Source organism: Halichoeres trimaculatus, unplaced genomic scaffold (genome assembly GCF_033239565.1).
Source record: "Halichoeres trimaculatus isolate MK-OKI-2021-1 unplaced genomic scaffold, fHalTri1.1 fHalTri1_scaffold_6, whole genome shotgun sequence".
NCBI classification, from domain to species: domain Eukaryota; kingdom Metazoa; phylum Chordata; class Actinopteri; order Labriformes; family Labridae; genus Halichoeres; species Halichoeres trimaculatus.
In genome coordinates, this window is record NW_027437184.1 from 35,957,745 (window position 1) to 35,981,078 (window position 23,334).

Genomic DNA, 23,334 nt, shown 5'->3' on the forward strand with positions numbered 1-23,334 from the left:
CACCCCTTTCAAAATACTTTCTTTTATCTTTATGTTATTGTTTTCTCTTAGTTGCCCTGACTAAATAATTCTTTCTGACATATTCTTAGTAATTTTTTCTCTTTATACTTCCCTGTTTGCTGCTGTAACTCTGTAAATTTCCCCACTGTAGAATGAATAAAGATGTATCTTATCTTATACATCAGGTAAACTAAATGTAAAAAGAATAACTCTAAAGGCTGCAGGAAAAAAAATAACAGTGTGATTCTTGGACACAGGCTGTATGCATGAAGGCCAAAAAATTTGACTACAAAAAAAACAGACAGCTTGATTTTTTTAAAGAGAGGAACTTACATATAATTTATATATACAGTCAGAGGCATGGAAAGAAGTCCGTTGCTGGTCTGTACACGGCTCTACCCAGATTAAAAGACGGTAAGGAACAATGAGTTCATTGACTTTTCTACTTTTTCACTATTTTCAGGAAGAACATTTTAAATGGGCATGACTGTGAAGACACTCTGCTTCACCACCTACAAGTCATTAATTCTCCCCTCGCCTGCTCATCGTACACTTTGTGTTAAGGTAAATTCTTCTCCTGGGTGTACAGCTCCAAAAATTAAAACTGGTAAAACAGGTATGACTGTGCATTTCCTGTATATAACCCTTCATTGTGTTTGGTGTCCATCCTGTTCCTCTATTTGCTTGTTCATCAGATGTAATGATTCATAATGACTGTATCTCTGCCAGCAGCTGTGTGGCTCTCTGTGGGGCTCTCTGTGAGCCTGGATGATCCTCTGAAACACAGCAGAGTTTGCTGTTAACAGCTGTGGAGACAGATTAATTTGGGCTGTTTGGAGAACAAGCACCTGTGTGACATGGAAAGTCAGGTAGTCCTAGATAAATCCCACTCACATGGTTAAAAAAATGACAGAGAAAGACCTCCGGAGTATGAACAGCTAATCAGTTATTCCTGTTTCCTTCATTTTCTTTATCCAGGCTGATTGGTTGCTGCTTTATGTGCTTCATATGAGCAAACCTGCTGTTCTCTGGAAGAGCAGAAACAAAGCATTTGTCTCTTTCTTCAATCTGGGCTCTTCGTCATCTCCCCACACACAGACATCACCTGTGGTACAATTCAGAGGATGGAAACAGCAGCCTGTTTGACCTCACCATGCCATTCTTTGCTTCATGACTCATTCATTGGCTGAACTCTGGATTCCTTCCAGCGCTGCTTTGTTCACCTCTCTGATTATAACACGTCCTGATTGCTCAGGTCCAATTTTGGACTTAGGCCTTATTTTCACTTCCTGTTGTGTTGTTCCTGAAACATCAGCCCTGCAACACATGAGTACTGGACAAATTTTAAATAAGAACATTTACGAGGAAATGATCAGGATTAATTCTAGAAGGATTTCTGAAGATGTAAGATATAAGGACATAAAACCTTTAAGGCAGGTAACCACAAAAAAACTGTAGCGTCTTAGAGTCCATTGGGGGGCAGCAGAGTCATCACTGAGCATGGGTTATAAAATAATAGAAATCACTACAGTGGTGCTCTGATGTACAAGTTTGATCAATCTGTGACAACCAGAGCTTGCAACTTAAACTACTCACATTTGTTGCTAACAAATACAAACTGTTAAAGTTCTTCCTACAACTTATTCACATGATTTAATTATTCTATAAATTAAAAGTTTGGGTCCCAGGTACTTCAAATTCATTCAAGTCATATGCCCAGCTGTTATCAGCTGACAGGCTACTGTTCCAATCATTGTTACCAACCCCATTCAACCAATCCCAGCTTTTCTCAGCTAGTACTTTTTTTTTGGTTCATTTGTTGCCATGGACACCAAACTGGTTACATCTACAGTTGTGTTTTCACAATTTTTGTTCCCATGAGTCCTGGGATCCTTCTCAAAACCATGGTGGCATTTTTCATACACAAGGTGCATAGCATGTTAATGCTAACTGGTGCTAGGCCAAATGGTTCCCATGAGCTGAGGGATAAGAGGTGAGGATGATGTGCTGGTGCTGCAGTGTGGGCTAAGAAAAGATGACGTCCACCTGGCCTTCCATCCATCATAATGGGTAATGTAAGATCTATCCCTAATAACATGGATGAGCTAGCCGTGCAAGCTGTTGTTCCTGATGGACAACATGACTCACCCCTTTCAGAAGACTTTCTTTTATCTTTATGTTATTGTTTTATAAAATAATAGAAATCACTATAGTGGTGCTCTGATGTACAAGTTTCATCGTTCTGTGACAACCAGAGCTTGTAACTTAAACTACTCATATGTCAAATCAATTTTTTTTATATTGAAATGCCATTAATCTGTTCCAGACCCCAAAAAAACACTACGATTTTTTTTTTACATGTTTTTAAAAAATCAAAATGTACTTTTGAAATAAAAATGTTGTAACAATACACAATACAATAGAAAGTACTGTAATAAACTGGTTTAATAAAGTACAATGTTCAGCGTTTATCTTGGTGATCAGGGGACTTGAAGATGCTGACGGAGGTGGAGGTAAAAGGCTGAACAAAACAACTGAAATTTATTCGCTGATTTTTTTTTTGCTTTTTCTCCATGCTTTCCTCACGTTCATCTGCAGCTGTTTTTCCCATAAAAACCTGTCCATTGAGCTCTGTTTCATCCTCTCCTTCACAACGTTTCTAAAATGAGCTAAGGAAGTGTCATTAAATAAAGCCGGACAGTTGCAACTTTTTCTGGGAGTTTCTTTTGAATAAACTCCGAAATTTGCAAAATAACAACAAAACACAAACACGAGCACAACACAACGCAAGCAAACCACTCAAAGTAAATGAGTAAGACATGGGATGCTGGATGAATGTTGCAAAGGTCACTGTTCACTTAAGTTCACTGTGGCGTAAGAAGTACAACCCATGGGATTGCCCACTTCAGGTCAGGAAAGAGTCTTTGCTGCAAGTGGAGGAGCTCAGGCATCTTGGGGTCTTGTTCACGAGTGAGGGGAAAATGGAGCGAGAGGTTGACAGACAGATCGGGGCAACGACGGCAGGGATGCAGAAGCTATACCGGTCTGTTGTGGTAAAGAGGGAGTCAGGCCAGAAGGCAAGGCTTTCAATTTACCGGTCAATCTCTGTTCCAACCCTCACCTATGGCCACGAGCTGTGGGTAGTATCCCAAAGAACAAGATTGCGGATACAAGCGGCTGGAATGAGTTTTCTCCGCAGGGTGTCTGGGCTCAGCCTTAGAGATAGGGTTGGAGCTCAGACATCCAGGAGAGGCTCGGAGAAGAGCTCCTCCACACCCAGAGGAGCCAGATGAGGGGTTTCAGGCATCTTTGGCCTCCCTGTGGGTGTTCTGGACATGTCCAGCTGGGAGAAGACTTTGGGTAGACCCAGGACAGGAAGGAGGGATTATAATCTCTCAGCTGGCCTGGTAATGCCTTGGTTTCCCCTCAGAGGAGCTGGTGGAAGTGGCTGGGGACAAGGGGTCACTGGTCTTCGCTGATGGCATTGCTGCCCCTGTGTGCCCAGGTAAACGGTGGAAGATGAGATGAGATGAGACGAGACCTGTGGCACCTCCTTTGACATCTTTCAACACACCTTTCTTTAAAGAGACCACGCGTAAACGTGCATGCAGGTAAAAAAACACACACATGTGCCAGCCATAGCCTGAAAACTGATCTGTTATTATGACCCTAGACTGGAAGAATTGATTATTAAAAATTAACAAAACATTCATTGATAAATAAGCACGACTCCTCCCAGGCCTAATGCTGACAGGGCTTAAATCTGAGTCATCAGTGCATGAGTCTGAGTTGAGTCACGAGTACTACGAGTACCATACTGATGGGGAGATAGCTTTTTCGTATGTTGTATGTGTTAATTCAGAGTTAGAGACACAAATGAGACAGCAAAAAATGCTAGAGGAAGGTATTTTAAAAATAAAAATAAAAACAAGCTCCAATGATCAAAGAAGACACATCATAAAACTCCAAATCAGTCCGTAGGCACCAGGACTGTTAGATATATTAAACCAACCTCTGGGTCTGAACAAGGAGGAGTAAAAATCAGACTTTTCAAGTGAAGGAAACATCAGTCTCTGCTCAGTCTCTGCTGTTTCAAATTCATGATTTCACTGCATCAGATCCATTACTGACCCACTCCAACCCTCATACTGGGCGTTTAATCAGCATCTACCACAGCTCTGCCACACACACACACACACACACACACACACACACACACACACACACACACACACACACACACACACACACACACACACACACACACACACACAAACACCGGTTGCTAAGCAGCACACTGCCTTTTGTTCATGTGAATGTGGCCTTGGCAAACACACTTCAGGGCGTCATAGATATCGTACAGAGCTGGGGAATAATCGCTGTTGATACTACTTTCAGTCCTAAACCAGTCCACAGGGGAGGGTGTGACATCACACTCAGAGGGAAAAATGATGTATGAGTGGCATCAAAGTGAGATGGAAAACACATCAGAGTGATGATGGTTAAAGAGGGAGTATGATTTTTCTTTATAGTCTTCCCATTGAACAAAGAAATGTTCAAAGTACATCCTTCCATCTTGTCTCTGAACTGCAACAGGTTAAAAATCACAATTTTTGTATCAAAGTAGAAAAGAACAAACAAAACTTAACTATAATTTAGAAGTAATGTTTGAAATCAGACGTCCAAAAATGGCAGTGAACGGACATCCTTTAAACGTCTGTTTGTGCAGTGGGCCCACTCACTCACTCTGTCCAGACACTCAGACGTCCACTTGATGGCCAAAAAGCCAATGTTCAAACGTTAAACTGCATATTGACATCCAAGTGGGGTCGTGGCATCCAATTATTGGACCTGATTTGAGCGTTGTGTGCACGTCCAGAATTGGTCATGGACCGGCATATGCGATATAGACTTGATCTGCACGTCCATCAGACCTGATGTCCAATGGTTAGTGACTTTATTCTGTGTGTCTGTGGTGTCCCCCTGGAAATGTCTAAAAAAAAAATTCTTTCTGGTGTTTTACAAAACTTTTGTTTCAGCCTGACTGAAACGCTTTGTTTCAGCTGCTGTCTCTTTAAGGCTCACTGTTCCACAAACCCCCTTCCCTCTGATTGGCCAGTCCTCTGGAAGCCTGTTAGGGGCAGAGCTATGCACAGACCTTGATGTTTGAGGACTTCCCCTTCAACATAGCATAAACCAATTAGGAGACCCTCATGTTGTGACCTCATTTCATTAAGTTTCGTAGAGATCATTCTTTAAGGCTGTATTCAGACCAGAAGAGTCCTTTGGTCCACTTGTTTGGTCCGGACCAAAAGCGGACTTTATTTTTTTCATTTGGTGCGGTTCGTATTCAGATTGTACTTTTTGCAAGTGGACCATATTCTGTAAACACATCCACGTGTGTGACGATCAGTGCTCTCATTGGACAGCACTGACAAAGGGCGGCACACAGAATACAGACCTGGAAATGGAGGTAAACATGTGTGTTTGTGCTCTTATTAGAGCTACAAAATCATTTTCAGTTTCAAGAGCAGCTCCTTCAAAGCAGGCTTAACAACACTGTTTGAAATTTTGGAACAGCGAAGACGAATGCGCGCAGCAAGGAGACGCTATGCTCTGCATGTCCTGACCCACAACAAGCTAGCAACAGCGTGGCTAAAAAGAAGACGGAGGATCAGGTATGAACCAAAGACGGTTAGGTTACAGTGGCTTTACAGGCCAAAAAGGCGCATGTATCCTGTAGTTAGTTCGGATGGACCTTGGTTTGTATTCAGACCTGCACCGGAGAACCACCAACCGCACCAGAGTTTGTTTGGAAGCGGACCGAGACCACCTCAAAAAGTGGGTCTCAGTCCGGTTGTTTGGTCCACACCAAGGTTCGTTTGTGTCTATTCACATCTGCAAAGTCTGGAAAGTCCGCACCAGCGTGGAAAACGAACCCTGGTCCGTTTATAGTGGACCAAACAGTCCAGGTCTGAATACACCCTAAGCGAAACGAAACCCTCTGGCTGGGCTCCACATTTAGTTTACTGAGGCTGAATTGTTAGAAGGACAGCATCTATACTCTCGCTCTACTTATAGCCATAGTAGTGTAAATACTAAAAATACTAAACCCACAGAGTGATAACACTCTGATATCTGTTTCTGTGGAGCCACTATGTGTGCTTCTCACAGACATCAGGTCATGAGTCAAACTCTGTGGCCTTTAAAAATGTGAGTCAGCACTCTTCTTACACCATATACAGTGAGACTGTGATGCCTCTGTCTCTACACTGTTTATACCTGCGCAAAACCTAAAACAAAAAGAAAAACGGCATCATGTGAGGCCTGTTGATTCTTTTTTAAAGGTCATACTCACCGACCACATTATCAGAACTGCACCTGTTCACCTTCATTTAAAACAAATATCTGATCAACCAATCACATGGCAGCAACTCATAGAATTTAGATGTGAAGACAGAGAAGAAAGGTGATTTAAGACACTTTGATTGTGACATGGGTTTTGGTCTGAGTAATGCACAAACTGTAGATCTACTGGGATTTTAACCCACAACCATTACTGAGATTTACAGAGAATGCTCCCAAACAGAGAAAATATCCAGAGAGCAGCAGTTCTGTGGGACTAAAGTCCCTGTTGATGCCATAGGTCAGAGGAGAATGGACAGACTGTTTGGAGCTGATAGAAAGACAACAGCAACTCAAATAACCACTGGTTACAACCGAGGTCTGCAGAAGAGCATCTCTGAACGCACAACACGTCCAACCTTGAGGCAGATGGGCTACAGCAGCAGAAGACCACACCGGGTGACCCTCCTGTCAGCTAAGAACAGGAAACTGAGGCTACAATTCACACCTTGCTGAATCTATGCCACCATAGATGACGACAAAGTCCTGGATGTTACATCATCTCTGTCTTTACTAAACCTCAGCAAAGTTATAAAACACAGGATAAACAAGATGTTGGATTAATCCTCAGATGTTTACTGGATTCTGTTCACAGATTTTGCAAGACCTGGCCTGACCTTGATGCCAGACTCAGCTGTCCTATTAGGACAAAAGACACACCTGACTGGAAGCTCAGAAGTCCATTTCACTGCTCAGCTCAACACTTAATGAGTTAGGCCGTCTCAGCTGGTAACATGTGTCCTTCCAGTATTGAAGGTGAGTCTCAGCCTTTCTACCCAAAGATGAAGGTTGAAGAAAACTAGGTATCGACCGATTAATATCATTTTTAGGCATTTTGGCATCAGTCTTTTTTAAAATTGGACAGCTGATAACAAATCAATTTAAACTGTTAGTTTGGCTTTGATGCAGCCACACCTCTTCGCCTGCAGTCACTACTCTAGTCACTCCAGCACTGTCCCACCACAGCACCATCTGATTGGTTACAAACAGAGCTATTTTTTTGAAAACCTGATTTACTTAAAATCAACATAAGGGGAGCTATTTTGTTTTTTAAAGTTTTCATTTCACTTTATAAGACATGCTGCTGAGCCTGGGAGCTATTTAATAAACATATGCTTAAAGGCATTTAACCAAAGATTAGCATTGGAGGTTGTATAATTGAAAAGTTTGATGCCAACATTTTCACTTTCACTGCATCTAAATATGGACTACAATTATCTGTTATCAGCCTCTGACTATTAATAATCGGTACTGGTACAGGCCCTAATAATAAACCCAAAAACTCATTGGTCTATCTCTACAGAAACTAGTGCAAAAAGCCTCGATGTGGCTGTTTCTTCTCTCCACTGAGGACTTCTTTGTGAACAAAGATTTGCAGCTCACCTGTTACTCAAACCTCCAAAGAGACTCTGAACTGTGAGCTCTAAGTAACTTAATGACTTTTTATGAAGAAGTTTTTTGAGCTGCAAACATGACCCCTGAAAAGTGACCTGATACCACATGTATGTGCCTCTTTGTTGCAAAGAACAAGCAAACTTAGTTTCAGACAAGGCTGTGTGCCACCAGGAGAAAGACAGCAGCCTCTGTCGCACGGTAAGTGATGATTCTTTCTACCCATCAACGTACCTCAGTGTATCTAGCTCCACCTTCTGGGGTCAGACTGGTATGTCTGGCACCCTGAGGGCCTTTTTTAAACCGCCCCCTACACACTCTCCCTACCCACTAACCCTCCGTTTGCGCGTTCTCGCGGAGGGTCCGCCACATTAAGGGCCATCCCAAACCGATCCGCGGGGAGGGGTAGTGGGCTCTAAAACCCTCCACAAGCGAGTCTGCACCGATGCCGACTCGCTGAACACATGCAGCGCTAAATTGTGTCCGGTGTCAGCCATGGACGAAGCAACATACAAATGTGAGTTCCACTCACATGTGCCTGCACAAATACTGTAAAACTAACAGAAATATTTAATGAGTGCAGATGTTCACAACTTTAGATGTACATGTCATTGATTAATGCCTGCCTTGCATTTGTTCAGACAGTTCGTGTGTATTTGAGTGTCTAATATTTACAGGGACTTTCACAAAAACAAAAGAATTTATTCAAGTGAGAGTGAAACATGAAAAACTCTTCAATAAAAAAATAAACACAGCCAAAGAAGCGTGGGAGTAAGTGTCTTTTGTATTTTCTACGTTATATTTTCTTTTGTTTTCTTTGTCTGTTTCCGCCTGAGATCGAGTGAAGTTTCTGTCCCAAAGCTGTATTTATACCCTACACCCTGATGAAGTAAACTTCATTCAGCTGCGAGTGTGACTCCGTGACGAAGTGCACTCCGTCGTGGAGGGGGAGTGTGTAGGGGGCGGTTTGAAAAAGGCCCTGACAGAAGTGTGCCAAAAAGTGGGATGATATGGGTCGGTATTATGGAGACCTGTTCCGGGGACTATTCACTGGAAATGCCAAAAAATGTGTGCCGGATCAAGCAGAGCTCAACTGAACTGCTTGGTGAACACAGCGTGTTCGAGTGATGGTAGAGTAAAAACTTTCTCATGAAATGTTTGACGACGGTGGGTGAATATTTCACATTTCATTCACATACATATTCATCATGTAAGTTTTTGATGTAAATAAAGGTCTAGAGTGCATTGAAGGGCCCCTCATCTGTCTGTGCCTGGGGCCTCTACTCTGTATTTCCCCCTGAAGTGGCTCTTGCCTTGCTGTGAATCCTCTCACTGTGCTGTTGAAGTATTCCTTCACTGCTGTGCTGACGGTCGTGGGGTCGTCAGCAGAAACATGAAGCTCTTCTCTCTGCTCCCTGTGTTGAGCTTAATGTGTGCTCAGAGGATCTGAAGTCTGTTCAATGGAGTTTAACTTGACCAGCCAGATGAACACTCTCAGGTGGTTTAAACTGGTGAATCCGCTGATTTGGTGCAATGGGTGTAGTCTCAGGTGTGACTCACACTAACAATGCTGTGCCCCAGTTTCATGTGAGGTCCCGGGTACAGCAAACTCCACTGACCCTGGGTCTTAACAGATAATCACAACTAATGCCTGAGTACTTTCATTTCCTGTAAAATAAAAGGAAAAGTGTGTCCGTCTATTCAAGGTTTACTCTTTTTCAGACCTGTTTTCTTTCACGGTGGTGAAGAATGACACCACATCGAAACAGCCGCACAGAGAGGACAGCAGGACCTGAACGATGCCAGGTTTACTGAACAAAAGCAGGACGACATGTCTCCATCTTGAAGAAAGACAGCCTTTAGAAGAAGATGGCAAAAACAGTGACTCCTGACCAGCAGAGAGAAGAATACCAATCAAAGGAGTGTGGGTGAATCCACAGTGGGTGACCAAGTCATCAATCGGCACTGAGCCCTCAGACAGCTTCATAACTCTACATTTGTAGAAACACTGGCAAACAATGACCCTCCCTCTCTGTCTGTGTGTGTGCCTCACTCTCATGACACTGAGCAGAGGGCCTCCTGTGAGTGCACCCTGTAACTCCTTTTTATTGTTCACCATTCCCCCGCTGACAAAGCTGCTTCATGACGTACCACACAGCCAGGCTTTAAAGGGGACATATCATGCTTGTTTCTCCTTTTCACTATGCCAGACTAGGATGCCTGTAAAGCATTTCTGCCCTCAGTACAAGTCATTTAGTTCCTTCATTGCCCCACAATAGCGTTCTTAATATCCTCAGTTTAGGCCATTCTGAAGATCTCGTTGAAACGCTCCATTTGGAGGATGACCTCCAGTAACCTCGCAACGTCACAGCCCTTTGTGCTCTGATTGGTCAGTTCTATCAGAGGGGCGGAGGGGGTAGAGCCAGGGGGCGGTTTTTGCAGCATGGCAGTATTTACAAAATCGCTACATTGAATGGAGCAGACCGAGCGAGTTTGCTGTTTGCCAAAACTTCACCGTAAGGCATTGATAGCACTAATAAAATGGCAGAGTGTAGGATACGTCCTTTTGTATTGGACCCCGAGTCAATACGGTTCTGCAGCTCAGGAGGAAGAAAATCCACCTGGACACAGATCATCTCAGGACTCTTCAGTGTGGTGAGTCAAACCGCTACTGTAACATGTATAGTTTATACGTGGAAATATAGGCAGACTTCACCAATAAACTATTTCTATAACAGGGCTCCATCCTGCTCCTTCACTTTTCTCTGTATGTTTTATCCATCATGCTGAAAGTGTAGTCTAAAGATGGCCTCTACCGTCAGTTCGTCACTATGTAATTACCTCAGTTATACTCGGCTCTTGGTGGGTGTATCCCTCGGTGGCGGTTGTGTGACTAACTGACATCACAGAGGAGGAGCTGCTTTATCGGATTACTCCAATTAAAAGAAAGGATCCTCGTGTCGTCACGATGGTCGAAATCTAGCGGCCAACTGGCAATGACCTATTTTCAGAGGCATCGAATCTTGCTCTAGGATATCAGAAAAAAATACATTATCTCATTTTTTGAATATTCAGGGGGTGAAAGGTCTTGTTTTCAACTTTATTATTTTATATGTAAGTATTAAATCACGGATCACCTTGATATGTCTCCTTTAATCTATGGACTGAGATTTGTGCCTCTAGAAACTGAATTTGAATAGCATGATCTGAAATTGAATTTAATGTATTCAAACTGAATTGATTTGCTCTGAAACTGTTGTAAACATCCTTGGAGATTCAACCCTTTGTATTCCTTAAATTCAAAAATACAAAATTCAATTTCACTTCAGTGGAGAACAACTATAACACTAGCTTCCTCTGTGAGGAAGAGTAATCCAGCACAGATTCACAGAAATTCTCTTTATATCTGCAAAAATTAAAGGTTCAGGCTAGGGATGGATATTGCTAAGACTTTATTCATACCAATGTCTTTATTGATTCTGCTTATTGATCTAAGTATTTAATGATGCTCTTATCAGTTCCTCCTTTGAATTTTCTCCTTACAAAAAGTGGCTTTTTAGGTTTTCTGCATTAACAACATTTCTTTGATTATAAGTAAATAAATACATGATGTTACTGGACTTGGATACCTCTGGGCATGAATAAATTCAAATAAGTAAAACTTGCACGGCATGTGACGTTGATGTACTGTTTTGTCATATGTCATTGACTGAAGTAGGCCATCTAGTGTCTCAAAGTGTTTATAGCAAGGATTTGAGTTATAGTTATGCTTAAGTCAGCCATGAGCCTGCACGTATCTTTTCTCCTATCTTGCCTGTTTGTATATTGCCACTTGGACTTTTACAGTATTTCTCACAAAGACTAACTATGATATGTTTCTGTGATGAAAGATGAAATTCTGTTGTAAAACCAAAGTTATACTGATATATGCTATTGCTGGTGCTATTTTTCAATATAATTTTGGTCCAGTAGGAGATGTATAGCATGTTGAATGTATTAAATATGAATATGGTGGGAGAGAGTAAGGTACATTTCTTTGTGAGTTAAGTTCTTTGGTAAAACTTCAGGCAGAAAATCCTGGATCAGAGTTTCCTTGGGAAACTGAAGCTAAGATAGCTGCGGAAGAATGGTCTACGTAAGGTCTGGCTGCTCTGGCGTGAAGTAAAGAATCCACAAGGGGAAAGTGAAGTGTAAAGCCCAATAATGCCGATGAATTGAACCATTTCTTATTGATTCTTAACAGGAACCAGTTTTTGATACCCACCCCTATTTCAGGCAAACCAGATGATTCAGTCCCTGGTCTTCAGACATCATGGAAATGTTAATATCTCAGCTCGCTCTGCTCAGGTGAGGAGTACAGACACAGACTGTAAAGGAGCTTTCACTGATATTGTATTTTTTAATTTAAGGTATATAGAGCAATGGATTTCCCAGTAGATTAAAAACAATTTCAGAGAAAATAAATTTCTAAAAAATTTAATTGGATTTCAGAAATCATGCTTTTCAAATTCAGTTTTTAGTGGCACAGATCTCAGCCCGTATTCATCACCACACATGAGTCAGGACTTGGATTTGGCTTTCCTGTGGTGCTGAAAGGAGTGCCTAGGGCAGTCATCAGAATATCTTAAGTTTGTTTTACCGAGCTGACCATCACCAGAAGCCTTGGGCCCCGCCTCTAAACGCAAAGGTTATTAAATTTACACATTCCTGTTTTCAGAAACATCAGTGGTTGTATCCTCCAGGCACTGTGCCTGCTCCTGTCAGGTGATAAACGAGTAAAGGAACGGAGCAGAGGAACATTAAACATCCTGTTTCTCAGAGAGATGTGACAGAGAAACCTCCTGAACATAAACAGGAACAAAATACAAGATGTGTCCTCTCTGGCAGCAGACTCAGAGTCTGTTGTTTCTCAGTCTGAAGTGAATCATATTCTGGAGCCACATCACAGAGACTCTTTCAATCAACAGGTCCACTGAAGGAGCACTTCTTCCTGCACGTTTCTCCTCCATGGAGCATCCTAGCTCCACAAAACCATGTCACTAATGACCATGTGTGAGGTTAGTTTTCATTTTTAGGATCCCAAACCCTGTCAGGAAAGCATGCTGAGTGCTTCACTCACCTTGTCCTTCAGCATCTTAGCCTTTCGGCTGTTCTGCACCAGTCGTCTTCCTAGCTTCTTGGCGTACCAAATAGAGGCAAACATAGCGACAGGTGGAATAATAATTCTCTCTGGTGTGTGGTCACAACCCCAGCAGCTCTACACGCTTCCCATCTGGACACAGGGCTCCTTATCAGTGACTGTAGCGCACAGACGAGAGCAAAAAGAGAGAAAGAGGGAGGGAGGAAGGACAGGATGGTGCTGAGGGAGGGAGAGTAAGGGCTTAGTTAAAAGCACAGGGAGAGGGGACAGAGGGGAAGAGAGGATGGAGAGGGAGGAGGGACGACTGCTTTCCACGTGGAAACAGATTCTCAAGCACCAATTGAAACCTGCTGAGAGGTTTCCAGAGGAGGGGGGTGGTGGTGGGGGGAGGAGGATGACGCTTTGCTTTCACTATACCTACGCAGGCAGACACTTTCCCTCTCAGCCAGTGAGAAGCAAACAGGAAATCTCAGTGAAACGTCAACATTTTGTTCTCACACTTTCTGTAATCCTTTAAAGATTTTACATTGATGCAACTCTGCAGCAGCCCAACGCAACTGCATCTCCTCATAAACAGTGGGTCTGAGGCTTCAGGTGAGGAAATATGACAAATGACGACCCAGAGAGAAGGAAGGCAAACTGACAGTATCAGGAGTTAAAGACGCTTTAAAATGAATGCACCAGCTGCTGATATCACAGCCCTCAAAGGGTGATGTGAAAAACTGCTGCACCATGCATTACCTCTGTAAACAAGGCTGTCCACAGTTTACTGCTCCAATCGATCAGGTACTGTAAAGAATAAACATGGCAAAGACCAGACCACAATCTGTGCTCCAGCAGCGAACATGTGTGCTGCTCCTCTCAGCCTGGCTGTGGGCTAATTGCCGGGAAAGACGACAGCAGCTGAACAATGATAAACCACCGGGGAGGAGGAGGAGGAGGAGGAGGAGGAGGAGGAGGAGGAGGCTGTTTGCCCGTCAGCCTGGCTCTTCCTGTCCTGCATCGTATGACACAGCTCTCAGCAGCCACAGTGAAAGGCTATAATAGACAACACCCTACAGAGGAGATAACTACAGCTCCTACAGACCACTTTACTGAGTGTGAACACTTACAGACAGAAAAGCATTGTAGCAACAGAATAACTGCAGAGTACAGTGGTTTGTAAAGCTACGGTTGGTTAACCACAAGAAAAACACTTTTTTTGACCAAAAACTCTTTACAAATATAAACGACTACAAGGTTCACGTGAAATCAGTGAGAAGATGGAGGATATCACAGCAAGAGGACATATATTCAGAGGAGAGAGATTTTTCCTGGTGAAAACACACAAGTCACATAAACCTGAAAACCCTCCCAAACCAAAGACGAGCACATAGACCCCTGAGTCAGAGACCTGGGTCAATAATAATGGATCCAGAAAACTATGTCCAGACAGGGAACTGCTCCAAATCTATCAGAATAATGAATTTATATATCATCAAAGTTAATTGTTTGATAATGAACTGTGGTTTTACTGTAAACATGAAATCCAGTGGCCTGCCCATTTGAATACAGCAACCTACACCTTGCTAGTACCGGGTTGGACCCCCTTTTGCCTTCACAACTGCCTTAATCCTTGGTGGCATAGAATCAACAAGGAGCTGGGAAGATTCCCCAGAGAGTTTGGTCCATATTGACATGATAGCATCACACTGTTGCTGCAGATTCATTGGCTGAACATCCATGATGAGAATCTCCCCTTCCACCACATCCCAAAGGTGCTCTATTGGATTGAGATCTGGGGACTGTGGAGGACATTTGAGGGAACTCATTGTCATGTTTAAAAAACCAGTCTAAGATGATTCCAGCTTTATGACATTCAGCGTTATCCTGCTGGAAGTAGCCATCAGAAGATGGGTACACTGTAGTTATTAAGGGATGGACATGGTCAGCAACAATACTCAGGTAGGCTGTGGACTTATAACCAGGCACAGTTGGTACTAAGGGGCCCAAAGTGAGCCAAGAAAATATCCCCACACCAATACACCAGCACCAGACTGAACCGCTGATACAAGGCAGGATGGATCCATGCTTTCATGTTGTTGACGCCAAATTCTGACCGGACCATCCAAATGTCACATTCAAAGTCACTTAAATCACCTTTCTTCCCTATTCTGATGCTCGGTTTGAACTGCTGCAGATAGTCTTGACGGTGTCCATCCATCCATCCATTTTCTGTACCGCTTATCCTGTTTAGGGTCGCGGGTGGCTGGAGCCTATCCCAGCAATCATTGGGCGTGAGGCAGGGTACACCCTGGACTGGTCGCCAGTCAATCGCAGGGCTGACACATAGACAGACAACCATGCACGCACACACTCACACCTAGGGACAATTTGGTGTGACCAATTAACCTGGTAAGCATGTTTTTTGGACTGTGGGAGGAAGCCGGAGTACCCGGAGAGAACCCACGCATGCACAGGGAGAACATGCAAACTCCACACAGAAAGACCCACCGGCCGAGGTGGGGAATTGAACCGGTGACCTTCTTGCTGTGAGGCTGCAGCGCTAACCGTTGCACCACCGTGCAGCCCCTTGACGGTGTCTACATGCCTAAATCCATCAAGTTGCTGCTATGTGATTGGCTGATTAGAAATTTCCTGCTGAGTCCTGCTGAGTCTAACCATGGTCAAACAACAATTGCATTGTCTAGGTGTGTCAATTACACTATCTTTAGTCTGTTCTCCATCTGACTAAGCTGTATACATGCCTCTTACTAGTCTGACTTCTGAAGCTACGTGTAAACCTACTGACTGGCAACACTGTAGTGCTTTTGTGTGAAACCTCATTTGACCAACTGGGTCAATTTATGGTCTCTCCAGAGCCAATAATATCTCCAAGTGTGACACGGAGTGATCAGACACTCGAATACTCTTATTTTAGTTTCAACTTCTTACTGCCGTCCTTCAGCGTGCTGCCACATTAAAAAAAAAACAGACAAGGACAAAAATGTTCCATTTCTGTGTTCTTACTTCAGCACTCAAACTTCAGTTTAAGTCTGACTGCTGAGGTTAAAATTTCAGAGTGTTACCTTTTCAGAGACCAAGCTTTTGTATGAACTCCAAAGTGTTAAAAAAACAGCATCCAATTTGATGTGGGTAAGCCTCACAGGCGTTTTGGGGGATTTTGAGAGGGAAGGTGAAGGGGTTACTCATTCGTTCACTCACAGGTTAAATTTCCTCTCAAGAGTCAAGAGTTTCATCTGTCACATGCTCACACGGATGTGCAGTAAAATGTAAAATGGTTCAATGCTAAGCTGTCACAACCATGGCAACCACTGACATGTTCGGCTCCAGTTAGCCCGGTCACTCATTACTCCTTAACACCGGTTGCTCTGTAAATGTTGTGACCCTGTCAGAGTTCAGCAGAACTTGAGTCCACAGTGAAGAATCATTCCTGAAAACCGACCAGAGAAGAAGAAGGCATTTTTATTCTGCTTACAGTCTGAATTCAGAGTTTTAAAAAACGTTAATTGTCTAAAAAAATGCAGTTAAACACGGCTTCTGCTGCTGAAACGTCCCTTATGGTGAATTAGTTTGTAAAGAGATTTATAATGAAGAATATCAGGGCCACTGAAATCATTTTTTTTAGGTTAGGCCAGTAAAAGAAAAGAAGTGCTCTGACAAAAGTCAGGATTTATTTCTGTTTGCTGACCAAAGCTTCGTCGGCTCTAATCCTCTCCTCGTCTGACTCCATCTCACAGAACAAACATGGCTCTCTTCAGTCACACCGTGCTGAGGGGAAGTAGACAGGCTGCTGACATCATTCGCTCTGCACTCGTCACAGCTTCGCACTAAATGTCTTAAAGGTAATTCCTAAAAAAAATCACAGGGGAGAGGCTGATTACTTTCTTTTTCTTTTTGCTGTAACTGTTCACAACATGTCGCCCACTGTCAGCTGAGGTGGAAAAACGGGTTATTAAGGCAACACCTGGAGGTTGAGACAAACGATACTTATAATGAGGGGTGATTTCAGTCTTTAGTTAATTTGATGAATGAATTTTGAGAGTAGGAAAGAGGAAGCTTAGCTAGAAGGACCTGTGAGGCGTGAAGGAGAACCACTTTAGATTCTTCCTGCTGGGGGGTCTTACTATGTGCTCCCATCACAACTGAAACTGAAACATTTGATAACCCATCCCTATTGCTTAGTAGTTTCTAATCAAGCTCTTCCTACGAACTGGTTTGGTTTTCCATCAGCAAGGAACCAAGCTGGAGGCACATCATTGGGCCATTCTGGGGGGAAGGTTCTGGGCGGCTGCTGACATTTGAGGTTGAGGACAGCAACAAAGTTGATGATGGGAGCGCTTACAAAGAGGCAGAGATTTGTTTATTTTTTATATTATTTCTAAGTGTCAGTCTGCTACACAGAGTATACTCGTGTGTGTGCACTAGGCCTGTCACGATGATAAATAAATCAATTAACCGAACCATAATTTAAAACGTCCTCGGTAAGTTTGCCAGCCTCGATAAACTGACACGTGCATGCATGTTTGTTCATGCATGTCCTCCTCTCTTTCGACCAAAGAGGCTGAATGAGAAGATGGCTCACTACGTCTATCTTTCCTAACATCGGGGTGCACAGGTTCTATAGCGGATTTAGCGGATTTAGCAGATTTAGCGGATTTAGCGGACTTATAGCAGAGTGAGCATCTGTCAAAAATGCGATCTTTGGGGTGAAGACGGGGCTGCTCGCGCGTACACACGGAGAGAACTGAAGCGAGCGTCCTGAGGGGTAAGGAGGAAACACACGCTAATATGAGTGATGGCATGAAAGATACGGTCCTTAAGCCGCCTGCCACAGTCCCAGTGTGGGAATATTTTGTTTTTTATCAGAATGAACAAAGTGTGAGCTCATGAACACCAACGAGCTGATATGTCGCATTTGTTTGAAAATAGTGGCGACGAAGAAGAAGAAAAAGGGAAGGTGATGCAGAGCCTTGTTCTTTGACAATCCGCTCTTACTGAGGCTTTTGGTCTGCAAAGTAAATAGAAATAAAAGCGCCAAATGGTGGCGCTCAAAGACAGCTACATTGCCAAAGAAATGCAGCCCTTCAATACGGTTGAAAGCCAAAAATGTTCAAAATGTTTGACAGACAGTATGGATCCACTGGAAAAAAGTACATGTTACAAACAATTCAGAAACTGTATAAACTCCCTTTTATTTAGGCTATAGTTTTTATTGTTGTTTTTTTCTTTCTTTTTGGAGTTTCATTTTTTCTTTAGAGACAGGGTCTATGTTTTATTGTTTTTGATTAGTATTAACTATTTTCATTGACATGTATTTTTTTCTAAAAGAGAGTCCATTTCATTTTCATTGTATTTTTTTTATCTTTCTTGTTTGTTAAATTTATTATATTTTTTGTTTAATTTATTTTATTTAAAAGATCCTGACCTTTTAATTACAGTTAAATACTCTTAAGAAATTAAAGCTTCTTGCTTTTGATATGATGTACTCACTTAATTATCCCATTTATCATAATTACATCAATGAAAAAAAATGAAAAAAATTCAAAATAATATTAACAATAATATTGTTTATCGGCAAAAATATTTTGGAAAATTATCGTCTAGCAAAATTTGTTATCGTGACAGGCCTAGTGTGCACACATGTTTGTGTATCTGTGAACACATCATGTTGGATCTCTGCCGTGTGCGATAGAGAGAGCAGAGGAGAAAAGTGAATGTATGACCATGAGGCAAAAATGACACCCCATCATGTAAATAAGGTAAATGAAATCAGGCTTTAGTCTATAAATAAAATAATAAGGTGTGACTCGCTCAGCAGCTTTCCTTTTTGAGAATGGCTGTAGCCCCGCCCTCAGCCCCTGACGTAGTTGGTTCTTCACTCTGGCCCAGCATATCTGCAGCATATATTCTGACTCGAGGACTTGGGGAGTCACGTTGAGGCAGGATTTTAGTGAGTTCCTTTCCTGAGCGATCACCCTTTCTTTAGCTCTAAATGGTGGACTTCGATCAGGAGCTTGTGTTCACAGTAGAGGGGTTGATCTGTTGCAGTAAGGTTGTTAAATTTGACATTTAGTGGATCATTTTCTCATGATTATAAATAAAGTCTCAAAAACCATTTTAATCAGCAGATTGGTGTTTTTTTATGAGTAAGATAAAAAGAACCTCTGCATGTCATCATTCAAGTATTTAACTCCATCTCTTCCAAACAACTCCTCTGCTTTATCTTCTGATTTCATGTGTGCTCGCATCGTTTGAAGAAGGAACCTTTTTGTCCTCTCTCATGTGAGCTGCTAATAAAGAAATTAACTTGTTGGTTCTCGTCTGTCTATCTTTGTCTGCCTCTTGGAGCTCTGTGTGTTAAGGTTGTTTAGTTTGGGCGCTTCATCCTCCCTGACTGTGGATGGCAGTGATTGGCTGTCAGGCCAGGCTGGAGGAGGCCTTGGCCATCTGGACTAAAGGGTCCTGACATCCCCAGGGCTGCACTCAGGTTGTCTTGGTGAGCAGGAGGAAACAGGGCTTTCTGCCAGGTGTGTGTGTGTGTGTGTGTGTGTGTGTGTGTGTGTGTGTGTGTGTGTGTGTGTGTGTGTGTGTGTGTGTGTGTGTGTGTGTGTGTGTGTGTGTGTGTGTGTGTGTGTGTGTGTGTGAGTAGGTGTGTTTAAAGAAAGGTCTGTATGGTGGGGAGGAGGACTCAGCGGGGATAAGGTTGATCCCGTCGAGCCATCCTTGGCCTTGTGGAGGAGGACACTGGCTGCATTTGCATTCAACAAACAAAAAGGCAGAAGAGGTCAATGATCCCAGGGAGCATACCCGGAGCTCATTAAGACAGGCTGCTGTTCTGTTACACTTATTTACATTTCTTTAAGCCTTTAATAAAAGGTTTTATCAGTCCTGTGTTTTACTACACTCCACTTTACAACAGGAAATAAACATGGATGGATACCAAGATAAGAGTTTACTGTGTGGGATTTGTTGACAAAATCTGTTTAGTACCGACACGTCCAGAAGAGGGCAAGAGGACATAGCTACGTCAGATGCAACCACAGACTCCATAGGGGACATATCATGCTGATCCCTGGTTTAATACTTACATATAATATAATGCATTTGAAAACAAGACCTTTCACCCCCTGAATTTTCAAAAAATGAAATATTGTATTTTTTCTGATATCCTAGAACGAGATTTGATGCCTCTGAAAATAGGTCATTGCCATTTGGCCACGAGATTTCGACCATCGTTACGACACAAGGATCCTTTCTTTTTATTGGAGTAATCTGATAAAGCAGCTCCTCCTCTGTGATGTCAGTTAGTCACACAACCGCCACCGAGGGATACACCCACCAAGAGCCGAGTATAAACGTATAAACTATACATGTTACAGTACCGGTTTGACTCACCACACTGAAGCGTCCTGAGATGATCTGTGTCCAGGTGGATTTTCTTCCTCCTGAGCTGCAGAACCGTCCGGGTCTGACTCAGGGTCCAATACAAAAGGACGTATCCTACGCTCTGCCATTTTATTAGTGCTATCAATGCCTTACGGTGAAGTTTTGGCAAACAGCAAACTCGCTCGGTCTGCTCCATTCAATGTGGCGATTTTGTAAATACTGCCATGCTGCAAAAACCGCCCCCTGGCTCTACCCCCTCCGCCCCTCTGATAGAACTGACCAATCAGAGCACAAAGGGCTGTGACGTTGCGAGGTTACTGGAGGTCATTCTCGAAATGGAGCGTTTCAACGAGATCTTCAGAATGGCCTAAAATGAGGATATTGAGAACACTATTGTTTGGAAATGAGGGAACTAAATGACTTGTACTGAGGGCAGAAATGCTTTACAGGCATCCTAGTCTGGTATAGTGAAAAGGAGAAACAAGCATGATATATCCCCTTTAATGAAAAAGAAACTTGTCAGAAAAAAGTGGACTTAAATACAAGGCTCAATAATATCTTCATATCCCAACAGCATACAGATGTGTCAAACATGTCTACCAGGTGTATTAATATTGTAAGTTTGACCACAAGCCATTTGGAATGATGAGAAGACAGTTTTTTTTTACCCATACTGCAGCCAGCCACCAGGGGGAGACGTTTTTGTGGTGACCTCACTTCAAATGTTGCCCTTTTTTATTTTTACAGTCTATGGATGCAACATGTAGGTGAGAATACAGATGCATGTGAATGTGATGTGTAAGTGTGTGACATAAATGCTATTAAGTCTGTCCAAAAACAAAACAAAAACAATCCAGAGCAGCCAGTAAACCTTTCACCTTCATACGACACACATCTCACTCACTGAACCACACACACAGATTGATGTATTGAACCGGGCTGTTGACCTGGACTTCCAGAACGAGGAGCCAAAGGCCAGCAGACATTAAACTATCTATACACACAAACATAGATCAATAACTGCTAAAGACACACACACACACACACACACACACACACACGCACGCACGCACGCACGCACGCACGCACGCACGCACGCACACACACACACACACACAAACACACACACACACACACACACACACACACACACACACACACACACACACACACACACACACACACACCGCACACACACACACACACACACACACACACACACACTTAACCAGAACAACTTAAAGTTATACTTTTCATCACATTTTTGAAAAACAATGAAACATGAGCTGCTTTTAAAAAAGTCTAAGTAAAGTTCTGGGGAAATAAATTTACCCCTTGAACAGCCTTCTCCAGATTTCTAGGAACTTTAGGGGACGGGGCAAGCTGAACATTTCTGATTGGTGGAGCAGCCACAGTGTTTTTATTTCCTCCTCCCTCCATCCACAATAAGATGACCCCCAGCTGTGATGGTCTTGGTTTAGTACCATCTTATTTGAGCCTGACAGTGTGGATGTGTCTCTGTCAGCTCCCGGTGTTCCAGTTTAAAGAGTGACCCAGTAAACTGGAGACCTTCATCTGAATGTGCTGGTGGAGATCGAGTTTAATTTAATATGCTGTATGTACAGATAAGTAATAAATGATTATCTGAAGACAGAGTCATCAGTGAACAGGGTCACTCTTTTAGTTAAAACACCAGTCAGTCTCTGCTGTCTTCCAGCTTTAGATGGCAAAGACTGACCAGCGTTTTGCTGGTCACAGCTGTTTGTAAGAGCCTTGTTCAGACCTTTTTAAACTGCTTTGTCACGACCGCTCGTCTCCTTTCAGGTGTCAACAAATCCATCAGCAGTAAATTAAAGCCTGATTAAAACCAGCACAGGATGCATATCCTCCATGCTACAGGCTAACTGCAGTGCTGCCCCCCACTGCCCTGATGGTTAAGTGCAGTTACTTTTATTTTTTCTCCGTAAGTCACTGGTCTGATTTGCACAATGTTAACAGGACTTCAGGTCTTGGTGGAAATGCAGGCAACATTATGCCACAGGAACCATTTAGTTCCATAAAGTAGTTCCAGGAACTACAAAGAGCCCCTGTCTTTGAAGCTGGTTCAGGGAAACTACGTGTAGATGTTCTTCGTGAAAGACCACATCCTGAAGACTTCTGACGGTGCATCTTTATCTTTCCCATATGGAATCAGACGTTAATAATTCACTGAGGGTTATCCTCAGGCTTTATATTTCCTGAACAGACATCACAGTAAACCACACCACTATTGTTGTGAAACTGAGTAAATAAACAGGAAGCACACACCCAGCATGTCCCAAAAGATCCTGGTCCAGGTCCTGTTTCAGGCTCCATCTGATGGTGTGAGAAGCCTCAGCAGCACTCTGGATGGACTAACAGCAGCTCCTCTTTAATGGCTTTCCATTTCAGCTCCGTCTGCTAAGTGCTGCTCCCTTTCAGGCTCTATCAAGACAACCTCACAGGAGCTGTTCCATTCATCTGACTTTTCTCCACTCAGAGTTTTCATCAACTAGAATTCATGCTCACAGAGATTTACTCATCTGCAAAAAAAGTCTAAACACCACGTCTCTCAGATGGATTGGTCTGTGGGCTAATTTTAAGGGCGGTATGTTGTTCAGCCTATGAGTGTGATGGAAACTCCTTGTGAACAGGCTTTGAGGAGAGATCATTGATGCTCAGGGCATCATCTCTACCTCCATTCAAGCTAATGCATCATGAGCACCAAGGGTCAAGGACCACAAGTGTTCATTACTAAAGCTAGAGAGTGTATTAACCACCAGCAGGCTTACAGGTGCATTAGCAGGGCTCAAAGGCCTGGCTGAACTCCATAATGAAAAGGAAGGCAGACATCAAGTGAGGATGATGATGAATGACTCAGTGTTTGACCTGTTAGAGCTTGAACTCTCCGTTCAGGGGATGAAGAAGACCCAGTGAAACATCTGAAAGCTTCAGCAGCTTTTCTTGAACTGCAGGTGTCAGATGGATCA

At 42.9% G+C, this 23,334-nt stretch overlaps 1 protein-coding gene across 20 annotated transcripts in view; it reads right to left on the bottom strand.

The window, feature by feature from the left end:
• The window catches only part of dlg2 (discs, large homolog 2 (Drosophila)), a 240,764-nt gene that overhangs the window by 85,927 nt on the left and 131,503 nt on the right, over positions 1 to 23,334 (bottom strand). Inside the window, exon 1 of one of the 20 annotated variants that reach the window (XM_074671443.1) lies at positions 12,917 to 13,105. The exons of 18 other annotated variants lie outside the window; for them this stretch is intronic. In XM_074671443.1, coding sequence (XP_074527544.1) covers positions 12,917 to 13,000 — 84 coding nt within the window. In that variant the 5' untranslated portion in view covers positions 13,001 to 13,105. Of the gene's footprint in view, positions 1 to 12,916; positions 13,106 to 23,334 lie in introns of those variants that run through there. One more of the 20 variants, XM_074671446.1, reaches the window with a different exon arrangement.